At 52.7% G+C, this 23,642-nt stretch overlaps 1 protein-coding gene across 1 annotated transcript in view; it reads left to right on the plus strand.

The window, feature by feature from the left end:
* Positions 1-23,642, plus strand: part of USH2A (usherin) — a 119,764-nt gene that overhangs the window by 94,389 nt on the left and 1,733 nt on the right. The window contains exons 53-71 of the mRNA XM_078595944.1: positions 1,099-1,253; positions 1,756-1,954; positions 3,680-3,787; positions 4,055-4,238; positions 5,362-5,519; positions 5,852-6,010; positions 7,219-7,381; positions 8,144-8,498; positions 11,640-11,870; positions 12,777-14,305; positions 14,785-15,124; positions 16,546-16,755; positions 17,241-17,479; positions 19,190-19,407; positions 20,038-20,214; positions 20,532-20,615; positions 20,733-20,980; positions 21,318-21,428; positions 21,772-21,843. Of these exons, the coding sequence (XP_078452070.1) occupies positions 1,099-1,253; positions 1,756-1,954; positions 3,680-3,787; positions 4,055-4,238; positions 5,362-5,519; positions 5,852-6,010; positions 7,219-7,381; positions 8,144-8,498; positions 11,640-11,870; positions 12,777-14,305; positions 14,785-15,124; positions 16,546-16,755; positions 17,241-17,479; positions 19,190-19,407; positions 20,038-20,214; positions 20,532-20,615; positions 20,733-20,980; positions 21,318-21,428; positions 21,772-21,843 (4,940 nt within the window). The remainder of the gene's footprint in view (positions 1-1,098; positions 1,254-1,755; positions 1,955-3,679; positions 3,788-4,054; positions 4,239-5,361; positions 5,520-5,851; positions 6,011-7,218; positions 7,382-8,143; positions 8,499-11,639; positions 11,871-12,776; positions 14,306-14,784; positions 15,125-16,545; positions 16,756-17,240; positions 17,480-19,189; positions 19,408-20,037; positions 20,215-20,531; positions 20,616-20,732; positions 20,981-21,317; positions 21,429-21,771; positions 21,844-23,642) is intronic.

Below are 23,642 nucleotides of genomic sequence, written 5' to 3' on the forward strand. Positions count from 1 at the left end.
GTAATAAAAATGAAGAGGACGTATCCGATTTTGAATTGCAGACGGCGAAGCAATTTCTCGTTTTAAAAAAGTGCTGCTGCTTCGCTTTGGAGTGCAGTGGCTGCGGGTAAATAAGTGTGTGGGGCCTCGGTGATTTGACTTAAAAGCCTGTGACAAATTGGGTGATAGATAGAGTTTACACTCAGCAGCACACGTAATGTGACAATGGACATGCTGTAAAGGTTTGAGATTAATGATAATTAATGTTAATGATGCCGAAAAAATCATTCCAAATTAGCCCCGTGATGGAGGATAATTAGTTTCCGTGATGAAAGTGCGCTGTGACGGAGTCTGCGCTGGGAAGCCCTTCGCGTGACGGCTCACACGAGCGTCGCACGCGCCGTCGCCGCCGCCGCTGCGCTCCACTGTAATCCCTCAAATTAAATGTCAACTTCCATCGGAGTTTTGTAAATTTGAAAATATTAACAATTCCATACGATTGGCATGTAGTGCCATCAAACACTGCAAACCCGAACAGCGTATGCCGTGCCAGTGTGGGTTTTTTTTTTTACGAAACAGTCTTGGTTTTTCATCGTTAAATGATTGTTCTTGTGAATAATGTGTTGGTGAACTTAAATGTGAACACGCACACACAACCACTCGCCCAGTCTGCACTCCTCCCACATCTCAACACACACGACGAGACTATGACCATTCCCTCGCAAATCAAATAAATACCAATTAAAAAGGGCCCTTCCTAAGCAATTAAACACATAGATGGGTCTTTGTTATGAATGCTGTACCTTGCCAACCTGCACAGCGTGTGATGTGCAGGTACAAGTGTGCGTGAGAGGACTATGTTAGGGATGAGGGGTTAGGGTCAAGGACAGAGCAGTTAGGGTTATGGGTCAGGGGTTACGGGATTCGGTCACTGATGAGCCAGGAATGCTGCTTCATGCGCTGACTTGTCTTGTGAGGATTAGGATTTAATGGTCAGGGATTCGAGTTGAGGATTAAGGTCGGAGGTTAGAGTTAGGGATTTGGGTCATGGGTTAGGGTAATGGGTCAGGGTTTTTGTTTGGCTGGGAATCTTTCTCGGTGTGTCCCCGGCTATGCCAGGCCCTGTCACGCACTACGTGGTGGAGCGGGATGGGCTGGAGCGGCACCGTGGATCGGAGCTCCACTTTCTGGACGAGCACGGCGTGATGCCCTTCCGCGTGTACCGCTACCGCTTGGCCGCCTGCACCGTTGCCGGCTGCACCTTCAGCAGACCGGTATGGCCAGCACCGTGGGAGGGGGGGGGGCGGGACTCTATCATAAATAATCTATCAGTGTGAATCCTGACTCTGGTGTCTTCATCGCTGCACCATGCTGTGCTGCAATCATAAATGCATCAAACAGAGCGAGCGATCACGTGTACGCCTTTGTGGCTGTGCGTTACCTTGATCCCACTTGCTACTGGAGCGATTTGACCGCCTTTTTGACTGTGCGCCAGGCACAAACAAAAAAGCGCAAGCGTGCATGTAGCATCTCCCACAGCAGCATAGGTGTGATGTACATGGATGAGGTTCTCTGCGCAGGCAGTGTAACGGCACTGGAGTCCCACCGGCCGGAGAAGCCCAAGCACCGGTCTGAAAAAAGAGCAGGGATATATTTGATAGGGTGCTCCAAATTCATTGCTTGCCAACCATGCAACGCTACGCCCACTACGGCACCCAGGCAGGGACCTGGAAGAGGCGACCTGAGCTGGAAGATCTGCTCGTGTGAGCTGCGCAGGTGACCGCAGCCACCGCTCAAGGTCCCCCGGAGGACATCGCCGCTCCGGTGGTCATGGCACGGGGCCCCCAGTGGCTCTCGCTCAGTTGGGCGGCCCCTGGCCGGCCAAACGGAGCCATCCACCTCTACCGCATGGTGCAGGCTGGCGCGGGGGTCATCCACACCCACATGCAGGGGCCCCTCCTCCTCAACGTTTCAGGTAATCCATCAGTTCCGGCAGCGATGAACTGGACTGCACCTCAGTCACCCAAATGAGTCGGCTCAGGCTTTTCAAAGTGTCCGCATCAGCCGTAGCCGACAGATTTAAATTTAATTGCATGGAAATCCATCAATCATTCAATTATCTGCGCTCGCACCACCTGACACACTGTGTGAAAGTACCCGGCACGTGCGTTCAGCAAAATCAATGTGAAGTCCCCGTTAATTCCGGGATCTGTAACGAGACCCACTTACAGACTCGCCACTTTCACGACTCCGCGTTGGCATGGCTCGCGGCTACATCTAAATCTCCAGGCCGCGCGCTACGTGCGGCACAGGGAATTCTTATTTTTGAAATGAAACGTTCGGTGGCGGGAAGGATGGGGCCTCGCGTCGACTGTGGACAGCGCTGCACATAAGAAGCAGCTCTCGCCGACCCGGCGCAGACAGTAATAACTTTCAATCAAACGCGCCCTTAAGCCGCTCGGCGCTAATAGAATCTTATATTGCACATTTCCCCAAATTAAGTCGTCATCGCCGCCGCCTATTGGTGAAGCCCTGGCGCGGAGGGTGCCGCTAAAAGCTCGGCACGCTCACTTGCCTTCCACCTTCAGAGCACCAGGCGCGAGCCTCAGTCTCCTCCAGAAAGACCTTCCAATCTCTGCAAAGCGGTATTTATCGCTCTTTAATGGGAAGGGAAATTGAGGGCACACCGCATAGAGAAATCCATAATGAGTATTGATACCTTTTAAGTGCGCCCATGAAACCACAGAAATCATGCATAAAATGGTGCTGGCAGCCGCCTGCCACATAGCTCAATACTGTATGGATTTAGTCTGAAGGATAATTGTCCCAGTCATCAGTCACAGAAACATGATTAGGTAAAATAGCAACATTACCAGCTTCATCATCATTTCTGGGTGTAATCTGACCATTCGTTAAATCAGTTGTGTGACCTTTAGTGTGATGGACTGGGGAGGGTGTCCTACAGCATAATGATTTTGCCATGAGCATAATGCCTTCTGACAACTAGCATTAAATTACGTGTGAGGAAAGAAAGCAGAACATTTAAATGCCCCAGGGTTTTGAATAAAATTTTCAATATCGTACGATTTATAACACATTTGTTGGCCTGTCGGGTGTCGCCGAGGTCAGAGACCACCGCGACTTGCTGAGCCGGCAGCTCCAGCGCGCCGCCGCCGCGGTCCCGGTGCGTGGCTCTGGCGTGACACGCCCCTCGGTGGAGAGCGCCGTTTTGTCCGCGTGACACGGCCCGCAACCCCCGACAGCACGCTTCCCGACAGCACGCTTCCCGCAGTTCAAGCTTGGCAGTGGCAGTGCGGGACGCCCTCTGCTGCCAGCCAGCCCGCCACACGACGAGCCACCTGCAGGCTTATGGGTCGTGGCAGCCTGTCACGTCCAGTTCAGACACATCTTCTCCCAGGGATGGCTCCGGCAGAGCACCTGACATAGCTCCTTAAATCTCCCATCGCAGCGCCTCGCTAGCACGGAGCTGACAATGTATTCCACGGGGAAGAGGAGTCCTTGGTGGTGGTGGTGGTGCAGCAACTGGCTGGATTATGAACCCGAGATGTGGAAATGACGGCTGCTCATGAGCATCAATGCCTGAGGATATTTAAACTATTCTTTGCCTGACCCTCATGTATGGGTTCCATTGTACTGAATGCGCGTGTGCACTTTGTTCTTTTACCCAAAATACTCTCAGGGCTGGAGCCATTCAGCAGCTACAGATTTGCGCTGGAAGCTTGTACGGCCGGTGGCTGTAGCTCCAGCCCTCTAGCGGATGCCACGACCCTGGAATCAGCCCCCCAAGGTGGGATCCCACACCCCTGCATGTGCACCTGCTTTGGCATCTGTCCACACGTGTGCACCAGGGGCTCTGTGCAGCCTATCACTGCACCGCGCCTCTCTACACACGGCCTTCACTTGACCTCTCTTTTGGCCTCCATGCGACATACAAACACATTTTGCTTGAATTGACCAGCCATCAAAATCGACTTGTCACATTTTGTGTACAAGCCTGTGTGTGTGTGTGTACGTTACTAGAGCCGTGCCTCGTGCGTGCGTGCGTGCGTTTTAGGCGTCTGGCTGCACCCGCGGAACTTTGTTGTGAGCAGCAGCATCGTGGAGCTGAACTGGGCTCAGCCAGCGCAGCCCAACGGACGCATCGTGCACTACCGGCTGCACCGCGACGGCCGCCCCGTCTACACGGGGGGCCCCGAGCTTCTCTCCTACACGGACCGCGGTCTCCACCCCAACAGCAGGTGAATGAGCGACACGCAACACCCAGGGCGCGTTACCGCCGTGAACACGTGTACGTGCACAGGCCCTTTTGTCAATCTCGACTGCTGGATGATGGCTTCCCCATGCCGTGCAGGTCAGTGTGGGTCGGTGAATGAGAGCACCATAGATGTCGGAGCGTAGTAGAGCACAACAATGGATTTGGATCGACTTCCCCTCACGAGGCAGCCTACAACACCTGTTTTTTTGCACGGTGGTCACCCATACAAGCACTTTTCAGTAGACCCTGCTACCTTTGGCCGAACAAAAGTTCACCTCGCAAGCAAACCCCCGCAGCTCCAAATGCGCCTGGATATGCCGCGCCAGACATACGAAAATAAATGTGGCGGCTTTTCGTTCAGCCGCAAATCTTCCTGACGCGTGGAACAATATCGCTGCTTGTTGGTGTCTCTGAACCACGTCTTCTGCATTCTTAATCGACTCCTCAGTACGTTTCTCAGAAAACATTACAATAATGGTCTTGAACGTGCCCTTCATTTATTAGCTACCTAGTTTTAATGAGTTGTTAATTTTTCCACAAATGTATTTAATTATATGTCGCTTCCCTTTCAGCAACTACTTCTATTTTGAAAGTCGCAGTGTCTCAATGAGCTCAACTAAAGCTATTGTTTTATTTATTGGGGTGTATGAGGTGTGTGTGTCTGTGTGTGAAGCGTGTATGCGTAGTTTGTAGCGTGTGTGTGTGTTTGCCGTGTAATGTGTGTGTTGTGTAGTGTGTACTTACTATGCGGTGCGTACACTACGTAGTGTGTCTGCTATGTAGTGTGTCTGCTATGTAGTGTGTGTGCTGTATAGTGTGTGTGTATATCATGCAGTGTGTATGCAATGTAGTGTGTATGCTGTATAGTTTGTGTATATCATGCAGCGTGTACACTATGTAGTGTGTGTGCAATGCACTCTGTACGCTATATTGTGTGTGTGCTACGTAGTGTGTCCATAATATCCATAATACGTAGTGTGTGTACGCTATGCAGTGTGTACGCTATGCAGTGTGTATGTGCAATGTAGCGTGTGTGTTTGTTCATGCGGCATACGCGCTGCGTGTCCCTATACCGCCAGTCCACGTGTTCTGCTCGTCTCGCTCAGCTACGTGTACACGCTGGAGGCGGCCACCTCGGCCGGCGTGGGCTCCAGCGCAGGTCACTGGGTGCGGACGCCCCCCTGGACCCCCGAGGGGGTCCCCGCCCCCCACGACGTGCGCGTGCTGGGCGCCCGCTCCATCCTTGTGTCGTGGCGCGCGCCCGGTGAGGGTCCCCTTCCTCCTCCTCCTCCTCCCCCCCCGCCGGCAACGCTCACGCCAGCCTTTTCACATTTGCGCGTTTTGAATTTAGTTTCCTCCTCGGGCAAGTTTGAAGGCAAGCGCGTGCACACGTACCCCTCTTTCTACACAATCCATATGAGAACATCGCGGCGATTAGTCACACCGCATACACACGGCACGCGGTCGTGACTTTTAGCTGCGGCAATCCTTCATTGGCCCCGTGCTCTGCTCTACAACTTCATTGAATAAACGTCAAGGCTTCTCGGGAGATCAATGGTAACTTGCATTGACATTTTGCTGCCTTTGTCTCATTAGCGGTGTTTAACCTCGCTGTCCCCGTGGAATACAATGTCACTGTGAATCTGGGCTCGGCGAGGGAAATGGCTTTCTCGGCGGCGCAGTCCCGGAGCCTGCTGCTGGAGGGCCTGGAGCCGCACCGACGGCATGAGCTGCGTGTTCTGGCCTGCCAGTCAGGTGAGGCTCCCGGGGCCACGGACCCCCCCCCCACCGCCCGCACCGCGTGGCCCCCAAACTCGCGGATCGATACGCTTCCGCTTTCATGTCGTAAATGAGCTTCGCCAGGACGGTCCGTTGCAATCTTTGAAACAAAGAGATGTGTTTTCTTGATAACGGCACCACAAAAGCTTTTATTTACAGATTAAATGGGCTATTCCTGGCCAGGCCAGATAACTTTGAAGCAATTACGTTCGGTAATCATGGGTTCTTTGTGCGCCTCTCAATAAGTGCCAGCCACCTACATTCGTACGTGTGGTGGGTCTTGCAGAGGGATTGGGGATAAATTAAATAATTGTAACAAGATTATTTTTGGTAAATTCTCGCAAATGTGTGATAATGGGCTGTATAGTAGACAGGAGGCCATACGACCAAATCACCTGGAATGTGCCCAGTCTCATCCGATCTCATAAGCTCAGCAGATGTGAGCCTGGACAATGCTTGAATGGGCAACCACCATGCATAACACTGGTGTTTTAGGCTGCTTCAGGGCTCTGTCGTGGACAACGGAGGAGAGTGCAGAACATTTTTCATTTCAACTTGTAATGCGCCGCTGAACAGTCTTCACTCTCTCTCGAAGAGAGAGAACGACTCAGAGGCGCAAGGTCCCACAGACGAGCGGGAAAGGTAGCCACACGGTCAGCCGGCGCCAAATTCCCCCCAAGCTCTGCGGTTCTACATTGATTAAGGTGTCATCGGACAATTAATGAGGGTTTACACGTTGGAGGAAACTGGAGAACTATGAGAAAACGCACCCGTGCAAGGGGCAGCACTCCTATCCCATAGAGATGGAACGGATGGAGTCCACATTCGCTGTTCCGCTTTCTCCTGGCGAGCCAGGCTATGGCACCTCGACGTCCACGGGAAGGGAGTTTCACAACATTTGTCCCACCCACCAACCCTCGCCTCGACAGTGCTGGATTGCCACCCGATGGATAAAAATCCATGTTACTGTACTGTGTCCCATCATCTATGCAGTCTGCCTTCACCAACCCACATGACGTAAAATATCGAATTAGCCCATGACCCGCCAGGCATGGGGTAGCCCTCATCCAGCAGTGGCTGGACAAGAGCGCTCAACATTCACACGAATGTGCGTGCCGTGAGTGCTCCCGTTGCTAAACGCGAGTTGTAGAACAGCGGCGGTGCTGCTGGCGCTGTGTGAGCAGGCGGCTGTGGGCTGAGCGCGCCGGCGTACGCCGTCACGGAAGAGGCCGCCCCGGAAGGGCAGGGCCCGCCCGGCGTGGCAGCCCTGGGGACGGCCGTGCTCGAGGTCACGTGGTCTCCACCCGAGCATCCCAACAGCGACATCACAACATACGTCCTGTACAGGTGACGTGGCATCCCATGGAGACCACGTCTCTCATACACAGTACGCCTGAGCCCCGTTGCGTGCCATCTCACTGCCGCGACGGAGATAGCGAATGCACGGCACAATAGTGGCGCAAGAGTATTCAGTTCATCATGCCCCCCTGTGTTGTACCTGCCTGTAATCAAATGCCCGATCTCATCAGATTTCAGAAGCTAAGCAGGTTTGAGCCTGGATAATGCTTGTCTGAGCGATCACCATATATGCAAGGTCGTCATTAGGTAGCTGAGGAGTTGTGCCACGAGGTGGCCAGCAGACAGCAGTGCTTAAAACCATATTGTTGGACTGTACTTATATGCTCCCATATGTATGCTTCCCAGTTTCACCAACCCGTATTGACCAGTGTGGAGAAGTATGGTCAAATAACCGACGCAACCTGCATGGCATGGGGAGGCTCGCATACAGAAGTGGATTGAGAAAATAGCCTCTTAGGATACCATTTTCAGCAGCACCACTGATCGAGCTCGTTCTGAGGAGTGGAATTTCATAAAATGCATATCATAGAGATTAATGTGTGGTGAGGACTGCGTGGTAGTGATGTGTAAATTGAAAACATTTCTTTACAACTTTTTGTGTTGTTTGTTGTCCTTCCCCTGCACCTCCGATTAGCACAATTGGCTACTTAAGGTGCGAAAGAAGTACAATATACATGCATACGTAAAGTGTCTCCCAGATGCCGTAGGGCTGACGAAGTCGTGCGTGGCTTGTTCCTGGGCGTGCGGCAGACGCGATGCCGGTGCGCGGAACGAGCTAGTGGTTTTCGTCTGGTCAGAGGGCCCGCTGGCGTTCACCGACGCCTCGCCAGAGCTGCGGCCAGGCTCCGCGTACGAGTACCGTGTGCGGGCGCGCAACCGGCAGGGCGAAACCGACGGGCCGTGGGCACGGGGCTGGACCAGGGAGGCCCCGCTGGGTGACCTCGAGCTACCCGGCGTAACGCCACATGGTCCCTACTCCCTGCATACCACGTGGCGGCCTCCACACGCACCGCACGGAACCATTCGGCAGTACCGGCTCGAGTATGGCCCGCGGGGCTCAGAGCAGTTGGTGCCTTCCCCCGAAATCAAGGCCCTCACCGTGCCGGTAAGTCGCCTTGAACGGCCAAGCCATGCTCAACACCACGACAAGCACCCGTGGTACAATGTAGGAAGATGGAGGCGGATGATTGGTCTCACACAACGTGGGAGCAGCAACCGATTTAAACGTCTGGCATTCATATAATTTTTACTGTCACAAAAAATCCCCAAGTTGTTTAACATTGCTGAGAATATCTAGGATGGATCAGGCATTCGTAAAACAAGAATGGTTTAAAAAGTGATTTTATTCGCTATTGCGTTGTTAAATGTCATATAAAAAGTTAGCAATGTGGGGAAATGAATGTGAAAATTGCACCGTTGAATGCTGCCTTTTTTGTTAACCCTATTCATGTTTTCTCCCAATTTATTATGCAGAGCAGAATTGATGAATTTCAGGGCATGAATAAAATATTAACCCGTCTCAGTATTGGTTTCCTTTTAAAATAGAAATGGCTCTTAACGAAAGATTCCGTAAATAGTTGTAACAGTAGAAACTTCCTAGTGAACGCGACCGTGCGGTAATTGAAGTCGGGTTGACCTCTGGAACATAATAAATATTTCATGTTGGGTGAGTAATTGCAGAAGGGCGATGTCTCACACCCAAATTATGACTTGCGTAATGGCTGATCATTTTACTGATGGTGCCTATAGGTTGTGTTAATCTCAAATTCTATTGATCCCAGCAGAATTAAGGTGTTGGGTGTCAGCCGCTGTGATTAATACTTGACTCGCTGCAAGACAAATGCTGTGCAAATTGGAAAGAGCAGGTGGACGCTTGTTTATTGCTGTGTTTCCCTGAACAATACGCCTTTCTCTTAACCTGAACCTTATTAGGTGATTACACCATTTGTCCGCACGTAAAACCAGACACATTAACCGGCTGGCCCTTGCCATAGGCTTGTAGAGTTCCCAACATTGGTTCAGTGCCGCTACGAGAGATTAGCGTTCTTTTCCGTGACTTTTGAAAGCGAAACATAACAAGTCCTAGTTTCAATTTCCAGTCTAAATGAACCTCAGATATTACCCAACCCCAAGTGGCACAGTGCTGAGCAGCGGTCTCAAATAAGGAGGTGTCCGTGGGTGTGAATGAATTTGTGCTGTTTGTGAGGCGAGTCGTGGCTTGCACTGCTATACCACGTGACCCATGCAGAAGCCAAAGTGAGGCATTCATAGTGAATCACAAGCATCTGTTGAAAATGTGGGGTTTACTTTGTGTCAAAAGGTAATTTTTTTTAATACTGTACATGTTTTTTGTTTCCATATTGTGTGATTGGTTTCATGTCATAAACACACATCTGTTGAAGGAGATCGTCAAACTGATGTTTTACATTTTGGGGAGACCCAGAATTGAGAAAAAATAATTTCAGAACGAAATTTAATGCGATAAGGCATCTGAAATCCAGATTTAAAACCAGGATACCAGCAATGGCAGCTTGGTGCTCTGACCTGATATCCACTGAACCACCTCTTCCATCATGAGTGAATCTGAGGTATCCATAGCCAATCACAGTTGTTCGTAATGACAAGATTTTTTTCATATATTTAGTACAGTCAACAGTGCCGGATTAAGCTAGTGCGGGGCCTGTAGCATATGTTATTAAAGGGGCCCTACATAAAAAAATATATTAAAACACAAATGTTTCACTTACAGTCTTACATAGTAAAGTAATTGTATTTTTTCATTTGCTACACAGCCAGATAATACGACAGATCGCTAACCTTAAACACACTATAGTAATAGTACTATAGTAATAGAGCAAGTGCAGAATCACTGAACCGGAATTGATAGTATGAAACCATTTATCGCGGGGCCCTTGAAAGTGCGGGGCCTGTAGCATATGTAGCTACTTTTGCTTCTAGGTTAATCCGGCACTCCATGTAAAACTAAAACGGTGTAAGTGGTCCCTATAATTGATAAACCATAATCTTGATTTGAAGCTTTCGTGACTGCAGGAATCCATACTCTTTGGTTCTTTCGGTAAATTCATGTAGGTATAAAATAAAATGAATCACGACGTTTCGGGCGCAACACAAGCGTCCATCATCAGGTGGGAAAGCGTAGTCTGCTGCTGAGGCAGACTGTTTTGTAAAGGTTTGAAATGGGTGTAGCTCAAGGGTTATTAAACCATAGTTTAATCGTTTAATTCGTTTAGGGTGGTGCTCTTCTGAGTTGGGAGTCTGAATCAATTGGTGGACATTCCACAATTTCTACAGTGGGGCCCAGAAAATCCACCGTTATCTTCCCGAAATGTTACGTATTTTATCCAGCCCAATTCAACCACCTCAGGAAAAAAATAGAACGCGTGACTTTTTTTATGCGACTGCCGGTGGCTAAAACAAACACAAATTATCGCAATTATATCGTCCGCTGCGGTGCACGCGGAGGGCGCACGCGTTTTGTTTTCGTGGCTGAACCAGCGCTGCCACCCTCTGTGTAGCTGTTGAACTGCACCGTACAGCCCCCCCCCCCCTCCGGCTACTTGTGAGATGTGAGCGCCCCCACCCAGCCAGATTCTGGGGCTGCATCTGCATCAGCGAGGAGGTCGCAGCCGTTTCATTATCCTGCTCCGTCCAGATAATAATCAAACTTAAATATTCACGATTACCCGCGAGGAATCAAAGTATGTCTGCCTGTGTGTATGAGTGTGTCACTTGCTGTATATATGAATATGCATTGCTGTGCTTGTTTATATAACTGTATATATGTATGTATGTGCATGTGTGCACGTATGCGTGCCTCTAGAGTCTAGAGAGAGGTGTGTATGTATTTTGAACTTCTTTCGCACCATACATAGCCGACCGTGCTAATTCGAGGTGCGTCTTTGCATGGTGAACGGTAGTGTAGCAATTAGCACGCAGTGCTCACAACCCGGCAACCCGAGTTTGATTCCCGCTCATGGCCAACACAAGTGACGATTATCTGAAACGGTCCTTCCTCTCCCCTAGTTCGACTCAGCCTCAAATGAATACTTGGTGCGGTGTGTAAACATCGCCACTATGGAAACAAAGACGGCTGGGCGTGGGGTGGTAGTCACCCACCCCCTCGTGTACCGTACCGGCCTTCATCGGCGCTCGTGAAAAGCACTTGCCCAAACAATCTGTTGAAGGCTATCCCGTTTGGCGGGGTGGCTTTGTCTTTGTGCTGCAGGGGGGGCAGCAGGAGGCGCTGGTGTTTGGGCTGGAGCCCCACACGCTCTACCAGCTGCGGGTGGTGGTGGTGGTGAGCGGTGCGGGGGAGAAGCCAAGTCCCTGGGCCTCCGCACGCACCCGGGAGGCTGCCCCGAGGGGTCTCGCCCCACCGGTGGCACAGTCCCTGCCCGGTGGGCGCAGCATGCTGCTGCACTGGGACGCACCGGCACGACCCAACGGCATCGTCCAGGTGGGCGATGCACTGGGACGCACCGGCACGACCCAACGGCATCGTCCAGGTGGGCGATGCACTGGGACGCGCCAGCCTGCAGCTCCGTTTTGTGACAGCCGTCCGTGCTGGGACGTTATCTACGGGTATTAACGAGGCATTTAAAGCACCGGCTGGCTGAACTGTCAAACTGTCAGGCAGTTTCGAGTGGAAGTATGAACTGTGATGTTTATTTGTTGAGAGGGAGTTGTCTTTTGTTTTATTGTACTGATATCGGGTCAGCGAATGGTGATATTGGCCCATAATTCCTCTGCTGCTTTTGTGGAAAATCAGAATTCGCCCACCAAGGGAAAATGAAATCACCACCACCATCGCAGGGCTTCCTCATCTGCCCCAAAATCTCATAACAATGCCCGTCATTTTTCTTGTACACCAACCTGAGATTCAGTTGCATTCGGATGCCGTATCTTATCTCATATTTATATAGTGCTTTTATATCCAAGGCGCTTTACAAGGGCTATGAGTGGTGCATTGAGGGTAACAAAAAGCGATATGGTAAATAGGGATGGGATATGTGGAGGGCGGTTTGTGGGTACCGGAATTATGGGGGTGCCTAGGGATGGAGGGAAGGATGGGCCGGGGAGATGAAGTCGGTCTTGAGGGAGGAGCTGAAACGAGACAGGGAAGGTGCTCGCTACTTCATGTGGAGGGGAAGTTTGTTCCAGTGCTAGGGGGCAAGGAGATAAAAGGAGCGGAAACGGGATCGTGCCCAAGGAGAGGGGGGGAATGGTTCGGAGTAGGAGAGATTGAGAGAGAAGGCGGTGGGAGGGGACATATGCAAATGATCTTGTAATTTTATTGAAACAAGAGTTGAGTACCCTCAGATGCCGATGTGATGAGGGAGACACTTTGGTGATTATTTTCCAGAACTACAGCATTCTCAGCGACAGCGGCGTTGAGTTCAGCGGGCTGGCTAGTCGCTTCGTGCTGCGACGGCTTGCACCGTACAAGGACTACTCGCTGGCGCTGGAGGCGTGCACGTCCGTGGGCTGCGCTCGCTCCGGCCGCGTGACAGCCCGCACGGGCGAGGCCGCTCCGGCCTCCCAGCCCGAGCCCGATGCCCGGCCGCTGGGCCCCACGAGCGTGGAGCTACGCTGGACACCGCCCCGCCGGCCCCACGGCCGCATCCTCCGCTACCTCGTCATCGGCGGCACCGCCACCGACCCGGCAAGTGGGCGGAGGGATGCCGTGCTGGAGGAGGTGGCTGAGGAGGAGGCGATTATCAATGCCTCGATGGGCTCACGGGAAAAACGCTCCTACGTGCACCGCGGCTTGAAGCCGGGAACCGCGTACCGCTACAAGGTGCGCTCGTGGAACTCGGCGGGGTTCGCCGAGAGCGGGTGGGTCACCGTGCGCACGCCGCAAGCTGCTCCGGCGCAGCTGGCGCCCCCCTCGGTCCGCACCGTCCCTCACAGCGCCCGCAAGCTGTGCGTGAGCTGGACCCCTCCGTTGGAGCCGAACGGAGATCTGCACCACTACAGGCTGCTGAGAAACGGTTCCTTCCTCCCATTCATCTTCGACCGGACCACGCTGAACTTCACAGACGTCGGCCTTCTGGCACACACCGATTACAACTACGCGGTGGTGGCCTGCACCGCGGGAGGCTGCGTCACCAGCCCGCCTGTGAGCCGGCGCACGCCGGAGACCGCGCCCAGCTTCGTGCCCCCCCCCGTGGCCACCCCCGTCAACGCCACCGCCATCCGCGTCAGCTGGGCGCCCCTCGCCCCCGGTCGCGGTCAGACCACGCAGGCGAAGCTTTTCGTGGACGGTGAGGAGTGCCCCGAGGGGCTGCGTGAGAGCGTGACGGTCTCCGGCTTGCGCCCATACTCGGAGCACGGCTTCTTCGTGTCCGTGTGCACGGGCGGTGGTTGCGCCAACAGCAGCGGCGTGAGAGCGCGGACGCTGGAGGCTCCTCCCGAGAGCTTGCGTGCCCCGCGCCTGGACGTGACCAATTACCGTACGGTCGAAGTACGGTGGCAGAAGCCGGACGCTCCCAACGGACAAATACTGAGCTACGAGGTGTGGCGCGACGGCGCTCTGGTTTACTCGGGCCTCAAGCTGCACTACCGAGACGCGCGGCTGTCCCCCGGCGCCCGGTACTCGTACTCCCTGGTGGCGCGCAACGCCCGCGGGAGGGTGAGCAGCGCACCGTCCGTCGCCCGCACCCCGGCCTCCGCGCCGGGCGGCCTGGCGCCGCCGCGGCTGGAGGCGCTGTCGTCGACAGGGATGCGCGTGGCGTGGGACCCGCCATTGCGCCCCAACGGGGACGTCGTCAACTACACGGTGCGCATGCGGGACCTGGAGTCCGGCAACACGAGCACGCTCGGCGCGGTGCTGGGGCGCGACGCTCTCGCAGAGCGCACGCTGGTGGTGGGGGGACTCGCTCCTCATCAAAGGTGAATGGAATAATGCATGAAGCAATGCCAAATCACCCTGAGTGTACCCTCGGTGCTGTCGGATGTCGTCGACTAAGCGGGGTTGAGACTGGTTGGCACCTGGATGGGAGGCCGCCTGGAAATACCGGCTGTTGTATGTTAGCACTGCGAGGGGGCCAGGAGATGGCAGAACAGCAACGGTTGTGTCTGTGCGTTGTGAGGCCCTTCGGCCCACTAGCTCATTGAGGTGTCTTCTAAAAAACATAATCATCCACATCAATATTACATTTAAGATAGTCCATACTCGCTTATTTGGACCACTTTATGATCCACTTTTTGTTTGTTATTATCAGCCAACAGATGGCCATGCAATGGACGTAATAAAACACTTGTTTCACCCACTGTCTGGAGAATGAGATTTTGACTGCTCGTGCCGCTCAGTATGCAAGCACTCGAGCTGCCCGTGACATGCCCCTGCACTCTGCGCGGACGGGCCTCAGGTACGAGGCGTGCGTGGAAGCGTGCACGGCTGGGGGCTGCGCGTCGAGCGAGTGGGCACGGGCCAGCACCCTGGAGGCGCCGCCCACCCTGCAGCCCGGCCCCAGCGTGGAGCCGCAGGCTGACGACGCGGGGGACCGAGCGGGCCTGCGCGTGTCCTGGGCCTCCCCGCTGCGGCCCAATGGCCCCGTCCTGCGCTACGAGCTATACCGCCAGGGCCCCGTGGTAGGCCCTGCTGGCCCTCGCCGGGCCGCCGGGCCGCGCGTTGCCCTCGTCTACAACGGGACCGCGCAGTCCTTCCGGGACGGGAGCGTGGAGACAAACGCGGAGTACGAGTACAAGGCAAGGCGCACCGGCGGTGTCGTAGCCCTCGCTTAAACATCCACGGTGGCTCTGAACAAAACTTAAAGGGCACAAATTCAAGGATAGTGGGGGAATACTTCACTAGAGTGAGTCGCTGGCGTTTGTCATTACACTATAGTGTAGCCCCACTTAGAGGTGCATTTGTAGTGCCATAAGAGGGGAGGGGCTGCTGGGGGCTCTGGGATCCTAGGCAGATAAGCCCTCGGCGCCAGGCGCTGGGATCCCAGGCACCCCAGACGCTTAAGCCCCTTGGCGCCACCAACAGGGGGGCTGTGTGTGCTCTGTGGGATATCTGGGGGCGCACACAACCCCACCCCTCGTTGGGGACGAGGCATAAAAGGGCAGCTCCCTGGCCAGTCGCAGCTCAAGACCCAAGACCCGCCAGCCAGCTTAGGACCCTGGACCCCCTCGTCCCGCTTGTCCTTGTAAGGGCCAGGACGCTGTGCGGGCCAGTGGTGGGACTCTGGGACTCCCGGCTCTACGTCCTTGTAAGAGCGAGTTCCGAGGAAGCCAGAGTCCAGACCCGCACCTTGGCTGGGTCGGATCAGGTAGCCTCCCCTAGGGTAATTGTAGCCGGAGGACCCCAGAGCGTAGCCAGAGTAGTGTATCTAGGCTGTGTCCCTAGGCTGTGTCCCTAGGCTGTAACAGAGTATCAGGACTGTTGGAGTGTTGGATTGTAATAAAGAAGTTACCTCTACAAGTGTCTCCGGAACCCATTACACATTCAAGGCAGAGAGCCCTGATATGAGGTTTGTGAACACATCCCACAACCCCTGCCTCAATTCAGTTTCTCTCTTGCGTCTGTGCTGCTGTATGTGTGTGTTACTATGTTAATAAATGTGCAGTAGTGCTCTGATCACAATTATGTTTAACTCTTGAAGGCCAATAAAATTTGCATATTTTTGAGAAAATCAGGAGTGAGCATTATATGGATAGACTCGCCTCCCAACATGGAAATGTAGAATATTTCACTACTGGTTCACAGCTACCAGTGGAGAAGATGTCTCTTAACCCTTTCCTGTGCCAATGATATACACTTCTGATTCCGTTCCGATGACGTACATGGACATCATCAAAACGAAACCGGAATATTTTTTTTTTATAAAATAACTTTCTCGGCACTGAGGCTCCACGAAGACACGCGCGAGGGCGCCAGCTATCACAGAGTGCGGTCACTTTGCTACGGTTCTCTGCGGTGAGTGCAATGCCTTGATAAACAATGGCGCTACGCCTCTCTCCGAGGCGAACGGGACCCACCCATCAACTTGCAGACGTCTTGGAACGGGAAAGGGTTGAGCTGAAGCGAAGGTGACGCGGGATTGACCAGAGTTTGCCACGAGCAGAAGGATGCTGCCGTCCGCGAGGAGGCTGATGCCGACGGTGCGGCGGTGGTGTGGCAGGTGCGGGCAGTGAACGCGGCCGGGCACGTCGACGGCGTCTGGGTGCGGGGGCGCACGGGACCCGCTCCTCCCCTCGGGCTGCAGCCACCCTCCTTTTCCTCGGTGGCGGCCACCTCGGCCGTGGTGCTCGTCTCACCGCCCACCCAGCCCAACGGCATCGTCACCGTTTACCGCGTCTTCGCCAACAGCTCCAGCGGCCTCCACATGATGGTACACCCATCATTGGCGGCCCGACCACGCGACCTGCAAGCGGAGCACTTTTGTTAAAAAAAAAAATTGAATAACCTTAGTGCATCGTTAAGGTGTTTTCAGAATTACAAATGTTTTCAGAAAACGAATTGTTTTATCCTGTATTTTGTAATAGTCTATATATGCAATTTAAATTATGGTTTCTTGCCCAAACAATGTTAATCAGCGGCCGTTGGCGGTCCAACTGCACTGACGTGCCATGGTCCAGGGGAGCCTAAGCACCGGGCTACGACGATGACAGGGGACCCCATTTATTCATCCCACCGAGGCACATATTGGTCACTCTACGCCACTCACTGTCCTTCACGATCGTTGATCTTGGGTCAATGCTGAACTGCATAGCCGGCCTTTGGAGAGGCCGGTGGAGTCCTGTGGAATTGGGAAGACACCGCCTAACTGGCTGGTGCAGTTATTGATGTGTATTGCGTCCGCCCCTTGTGCCACAGCTATCCGAGGGGGCCTCTGTGGAGCAGGAGATCCACGGGTTGGAGCCGTTCAGCACGTACTCGGTGTACGTGCAGGCGTGCACGTGCCTCCGCTGCTGCGCTGATGGACCCCCCGCACGCCTGCAAACTCTGCCAGCGGCCCCCACCGGGCAGCCCTCTCCTGCCCCCTCAGCTGTCGGGTCCCGCGCTGCCAGTCTGGCCTGGAGCGACCCCACACGGCCCAACGGGATCATGCACAGGTGCCCCTGCTCTCCATCATCGTTTGCGTGTGTATGTGTGTGCGTGTGTCTGTATGTGCACCGGAGTTGCCTGCAGATGTGACCACAACTGTACACTCAACGTTTATTATGCATACATAAACACTTGTTAATTTGACACGTATGGGGCTCTGGCCTTGCCAAATTGTCCAATAGTCCGAATTATGTACAATGGTACTCCCCAGTGCCTCCTGCCCTAATTTAAAAAAAATATCCAAATTTGTTTTCCTAAAATTATTTTCCAAAAAAAGCAACACTTACCACCAGTAACCAGCACTGCAGGCGAAGGAGGAGGATGCGGGAGGTTCCATGTGGTGAGTGACAGGTTGTAGAGGTGGGCCTTAATGCACTGAGCATGCACTTACTGTACTGTATATTCACTTTATCACCAAATTATAACTTAAACACCAAATTACACGAACTTAAACTTCACATTTTTCGCTTAAAAATTAATGTTTACTTGAAGACTACATTATTTTACACTTTTACACCACATTTCTCGCCATCGGACGACATCAGCTGATGTGGCACTTCACCACTGACATGGGTGTCTTCACTCACCGTACGCATCGACACACACCCTGCATCAATTCTATACGACACTTTGAATTCATCTCGCAGACTAAGGGATCTTGACGTAGGTGTAGATGGCATTTCTGAGAGGGTTGGCTTGCACAGAGTCCACAGCGATGGGTCCGCACTAACGCTCACCACGCTCGCCATGCTCGCCGACGCTCACCACGCTCGCCACGCTCGCCACACTCATCATGCACACCGCCACCAGACTGAGTCATTGTTTTGGTCGTGTCGCGCGGCGTCACTCCACGTGCCATGCCGAAGTTGGACCGTTCGGTACGGCAATTCGGCTCATGGCCAATTACTAATACACCGTATATATGCCGAAAGCGTAGCCGTGTCGAATTATCCCCAATTACGAATGATCAAATACTGAAATAACGAGGTCTTACTCGATGTAGTAATCTTGAACCACTGATTTATTTTGGTTTTTATGAATAGTAAAAGCAGGTTTCAGTGGATAGTGGATTTACAAATGTACAATGTTGCATTGTGTATGTGTGAGTAACATGCGAGTGACACTTGGGTAACTTAGATAGCTCTATTCTGAGACAACATAACTCTAGCCTTCCAAGACTGCAAGGTGCCCACTCGAGGGTGATGAAGACGACCCGCTCCTAGGTGACGACGGCGATGGCAGTTCCCCCACAACAGCAGCCCTGAGCCCCGGTTCACGCCGGCTTTTATCCCCCTCACGACCCGGCCACGCCCCTATTCCCGAACCCTCTCTCCCCGCACCTGGCCCTGTCCGTCTCTGCCGTTATTACAATTTACGACCGTTAGGTCACGTACTTCCCCTCACGTGGCCCTGTCAAAGCTTGTCGCGTCAATCATTATTAGCGACCACTTAGGTCCCACAGTACCCTAACGCGACCCTGTCTGTTCCGTTACGTTAATTAGTAACCATGGCCACGGAGAGCCGTACTGTCCCTACATCACCCCGTACTGTCTTTAACCACGTGTGTGCGAGTACCAGGGGTGGTGCAGGCCCCCCACCCCCTCGTGTGCCATGTCGCCCTTCAAAGAATGCTCCCTATTACCACTTGCCCCAAAGAGTCTGTTAAGGCTATACGGGGGAACTTTGTCTTTCTGTGCTCTCTGGTCTCGGCGGCGCAGCTTCGAGCTACAGAAACGCATGTCGTGTCCTCAGCCGCCCCAACCCCTGCCGGTGGAGTGCCGGCAAGGCTCGCTGGACGTGGTGTACACGGGCAAACACAGGTCCCACAACGTCAGCGGCCTCCTGCCCTACTGCAGCTACGACTTCCGCATCATCTCGCACAACCAAGCCGGCAGCACCGCGTCAGCATGGAGCACCCTCACCACGCACAAGGAAGGTGAGCCGACTCCAACCTCCTCGTGATGTCGTCGCCTTCCAGGTGCGCTTCTGCGCCCGTCTGGAATGCTCTTCCTTCTGATAATAGGAAGCTACTGGGAGCTATGCACTTTTAAATCTCGATTGAAAACTAATTTTTTTTCCAACTGCTCTTTGTGTTGGGTTTATTTTCCGTCCCCCGCACCTTCGATTCGCACAGTTCGCTACGTGCAGTGTGAAAGAAGTTCAACATACCTTACCTCTTTAGCCACGTGAGAGCAGGCGATACGGCATCTCTTTCATGGTAGAGATATTTGTCATTATTTGTGGAATAATTAGGCTACATCTTTTTTTTTACCTTTCGAGCTGAAAATTTGGTATATTGCACTGCCCTCTATACAAGCAACCCAACCATGTTTTCAATTGTCCATTTAAGTAGGAAACGGGGACCGTGGGTAATTTTCTGACACTGGTGTCAAGCAGTACCTCCTAGATGAATGATCATGTCGAGATGTGGTGGACTGCAAATCCCAACTTTTCCAACCAACACCACTACGTGTGTCCACGTGACGTTCCTCTGAGGAGCGGTGTCCTGCAACAACAACTCTGGTGCTGCACGGGTGATGTTTGACCACGCGCACTGTCCTGACAGCCCCAGAGTTTGTGGCGCCATTCGACGTGAGCAGCAACCTAACGGTGCTTTCGGTCGACTGGAGCGCCAGCTTCCACCTCAACGGGCCGCTGCGCGAGTTCGCTCTGAGCGAGGGCGGCACGCGCGTGTTTGCAGGGCTCAGCCTCTCCGCCAGCCTGCCACGCACATCAGACAAAAGTAAGCATGGAGCGAGACACCAACCCTGTCCATGGGACACAAGCCCTGGGCCCAGGACATAAGCCAGACACTATTCCTGTCCATCCCCTGTCACGTGTGTGTGTGTTTGGGAAGTGCAGGCTTGAACTTTATTTTGTGTGCGCACAAGTGTGTGGTAACTTTATTGGAAAGTGATATCTGTTAATGATGTTGATCCTCCCCTCTTCAAATAGACCATGAGTTGCAGTTGCATTTAGTCACTATAAAAGATGAGTTGTGAAATCAGCTTATGTGCTGAATGTGACATCCCTGTCTTTGTGTGTTTCTTATTTTCTCAGTATTCCAGTTTCGCGTCACCTGCACAACAGAAATGGGATCTGTCAGTTCTCCCATCATCTCGTACAACACTGCCACTGGAATAGGTGCGGCCATTTACTTAACTCCCCACGGCCTCATTATACTTCACGCGGTTGGTCATGTCAGGCCACAGCAGCGCTCTAGCTGAGATGCCACTGGACTCTGTTTTATTCCCTACCAAGGGGAGACAACGCAGGACTCTGGGGGGCGGGTCCCGGATGGAGGTCCCCACTTCTACAGCGAGCTGTGGTTCGTGTCTCTGCTCTCGGCCGTGGGGATGCTGCTCATGGCCGTCGTGCTGGCGCTGCTGCTGCGCCGCGCCATGCGCAAGCCGCCCTACACGCGCCAGCGGCCGCCGCTGCTGGCCTCCCGCCACGCGCAGGCCAGCATGATGCCGCTCTGCGTCTACCCGTCCTCCGACAACCTCCTGGTGCGTCCCTCACCCCGCTGCGCTTTCTCGGGCTCGCCGGTCCCTTCACCTGCGCCGCGTCACCCGGGTGCTGTCTCGAGCGTTACTTGAGCAATTTATATCGGGTCATCGTCAGCCAGGATACAAGTTTGTGCCCTCTGGCAAACGTTTAACACAATCGCAGGCACCATCAGTGTCTCTGGTGTTAAAATGTAAAAGAGTCATAATACGCACTGTGCTCACTGTGCACTTTGATGTTTCCTATTCTTGTGACTGCACCGGTAATGTCCTGTGGTATCTATTTTTTTTTTATTTCCCACTGCCACCCATGCGCTTCCGCCTCCATTGTCATGCTAAGATGAAGGACTCCTGTCCTGGCTCCAGCCTCCATGACCAGTGTCTCTCTGCTTCTGCCACTTTGCAAGTTCCACACACTCTCTGTGTGCCCGACCATCGCCTTGTACACTTGGTAAGGTGTGGCCGTGTCTCGTCCCTTCCATCCTCATATTTGTCACCACATTCCCACACATTTGCTGTCCTGTTCCTGCCTGTAACTTGCTTTACCACACTTTCATGTGGTGTACCATGCCACTGCCTCTTATCATGCTCTACTGTGCTCTGCCATACTTTACTACACGATGATGTCCTGTAATGAGTGGTAGTGCAATTCTACCATTCTCTCCTGTGCTGTGTAACACTGCGATGTGCTGCATAACATGCTGTCGGTTTTTACCATGTCATGCAGTGCTACTGGCTTTACCACCCGCTACCGTTGCTGCATTATGGCGTGCGCGTCGTGTTTGGCTTCTCAGTTTAACCACCTGGCGGACTCCATCGGCTCGGCAAGTAGTATCACTTTGCGGAGTTTCACGTTCCATAACGAGGTACCCACGCGGCGCCACGGTCGCAGCAGCCTGGTTTCCATAAGACGATTTCACTTGCATGCCTCTCTTCACGGGGCTTTGTCATTGAAAGGCAAAACGTAAAATAAAGGGGGGGAAAAATATGTCATTATACGGATTTGAATCCACATTCTTGACCAGAACAAGAGTTTCTTCCTCCATTGTTTTCTTTCGTGTGATTCTATAGATGGGGGTGACCCGTCCATTAAGATAATTACCATTTATTTTATTGAAAATATAAAAGTATTCCTTTGCAAGAAAAACAAAGCACAGCTGTGCCCACTGTTTCTCCCAGTGACGTCTCGTACTCACTGAGCGCATTGTCCGCAGTCTTGAGAAAAATTTGAAGTTTCTCTGAACGAGTTTTATGGAAGCCTGGGTCGTGTGTGCATGGGGGTCTGGTGTGCTTTGCGCTTCTGCATGGGCTGCTCAGATAAAACCAAGCGAGGCCGCTCACCTCAAATCGCGACGGTGCAAGCTGAGCTGAGATGCGTGGAAATGTTGAGTTTTGCCGTGCTCGTTTCTGGCGACTTAAAACCACATTTTCACTTGCTTCACCTGTGATTATTAAGACTGAAATATTGCAACAGTTCCCGTAAAAATGTTTGCCACAAACTCTCCTCCACCCGACACAGCCAATTAATAAAAGTGTCACGTGAATCAAACGTGGCCAAATGTATAACTGCTTCAGCAGCACCACCACCGATGTTGATGTTGGTGAGTAATCTCACGACGTTCAAATGGGTGCGACGTTCCGCTGCAGATCACATCCAGCATCCTCAGGTTGTTGACAGGAGCTCGGATCTCGAGTGAAAGCGCTTCTCAGCATGCCTGTGCCGATGACGTCATGGCACCCACTTAAAGACACGGAACAGGAATCGCTTTCACTCGAGGTCCAAGCTCTTGTGAACAACATTGTTTCACTCCCCGAAACGTAACCCACTGAATGTGCGCACGGGCACACGGCGATTTGAACCAGGGTTGATAGCCTGCAGAGGCGGATGTGCTCTCCATTGAACCGCAATGAGTTTGGCGAATTCATGACATGTTCTGGTGATGAAATCACGATCTTTAAGATTGTTATCTTAGTGGTATTATTACTGATGTTGTTACAAAATCTGACAAAAATGTGTGGATGTTAATGTATTTGTATTATTATATTTGCCAAAAATGAGAGAGCTGTATTTGAACTCAGTCTACTTACAGCCCCATGCGATCTCCACTCGGTAAAGGGATTCCACCGTGGGCGATTTTTCATTGTTAAAACTGAAGACTGGGAGCTTAGCCAGGGCTGACTTTTTCATGCTAAGGTTACTGGAGATCACATGACCAGCCAGACCAGGACGTGATCCCGTGGCCCTGAGCAGCACGTGGACATCCTTGGGCAATTGATCTTGCACAGGAAACACCGTCTTCACTCTGAGTCCCTCACACTTGAGATGGAGGGACGCCGGACATGTGGTGGTGCATGCCTTTCATTCAGCGCTTTGGGATGCAAGGGTTGGCAGAGAACATGGAAGATCGTCAAACTCCCAAACTGTGCGGACAGGAGACGGGAGCGCAGCAAATCGTCTTGTGAACCCATTTGAGCGGGATACATTTAAAACAATTAATTTACAATGCCAGACATGAGCCTGGTTATTGATTTAAAAGTGAATATAACACAATCAGGCAATATCTCCTTTTATGTGTTCAATTATAATTTTCATCTATATGTCAAGCTATTTTTGGATGAACGGATGCTGCGGGTCACCGGTTCGATTCGAACTCCCGCCGCAGCA

The sequence above is a fragment of the Lampetra planeri genome, chromosome 7 (assembly GCF_965212315.1).
Source record: "Lampetra planeri chromosome 7, kcLamPlan1.2.h2, whole genome shotgun sequence".
Classification (NCBI taxonomy): domain Eukaryota; kingdom Metazoa; phylum Chordata; class Hyperoartia; order Petromyzontiformes; family Petromyzontidae; genus Lampetra; species Lampetra planeri.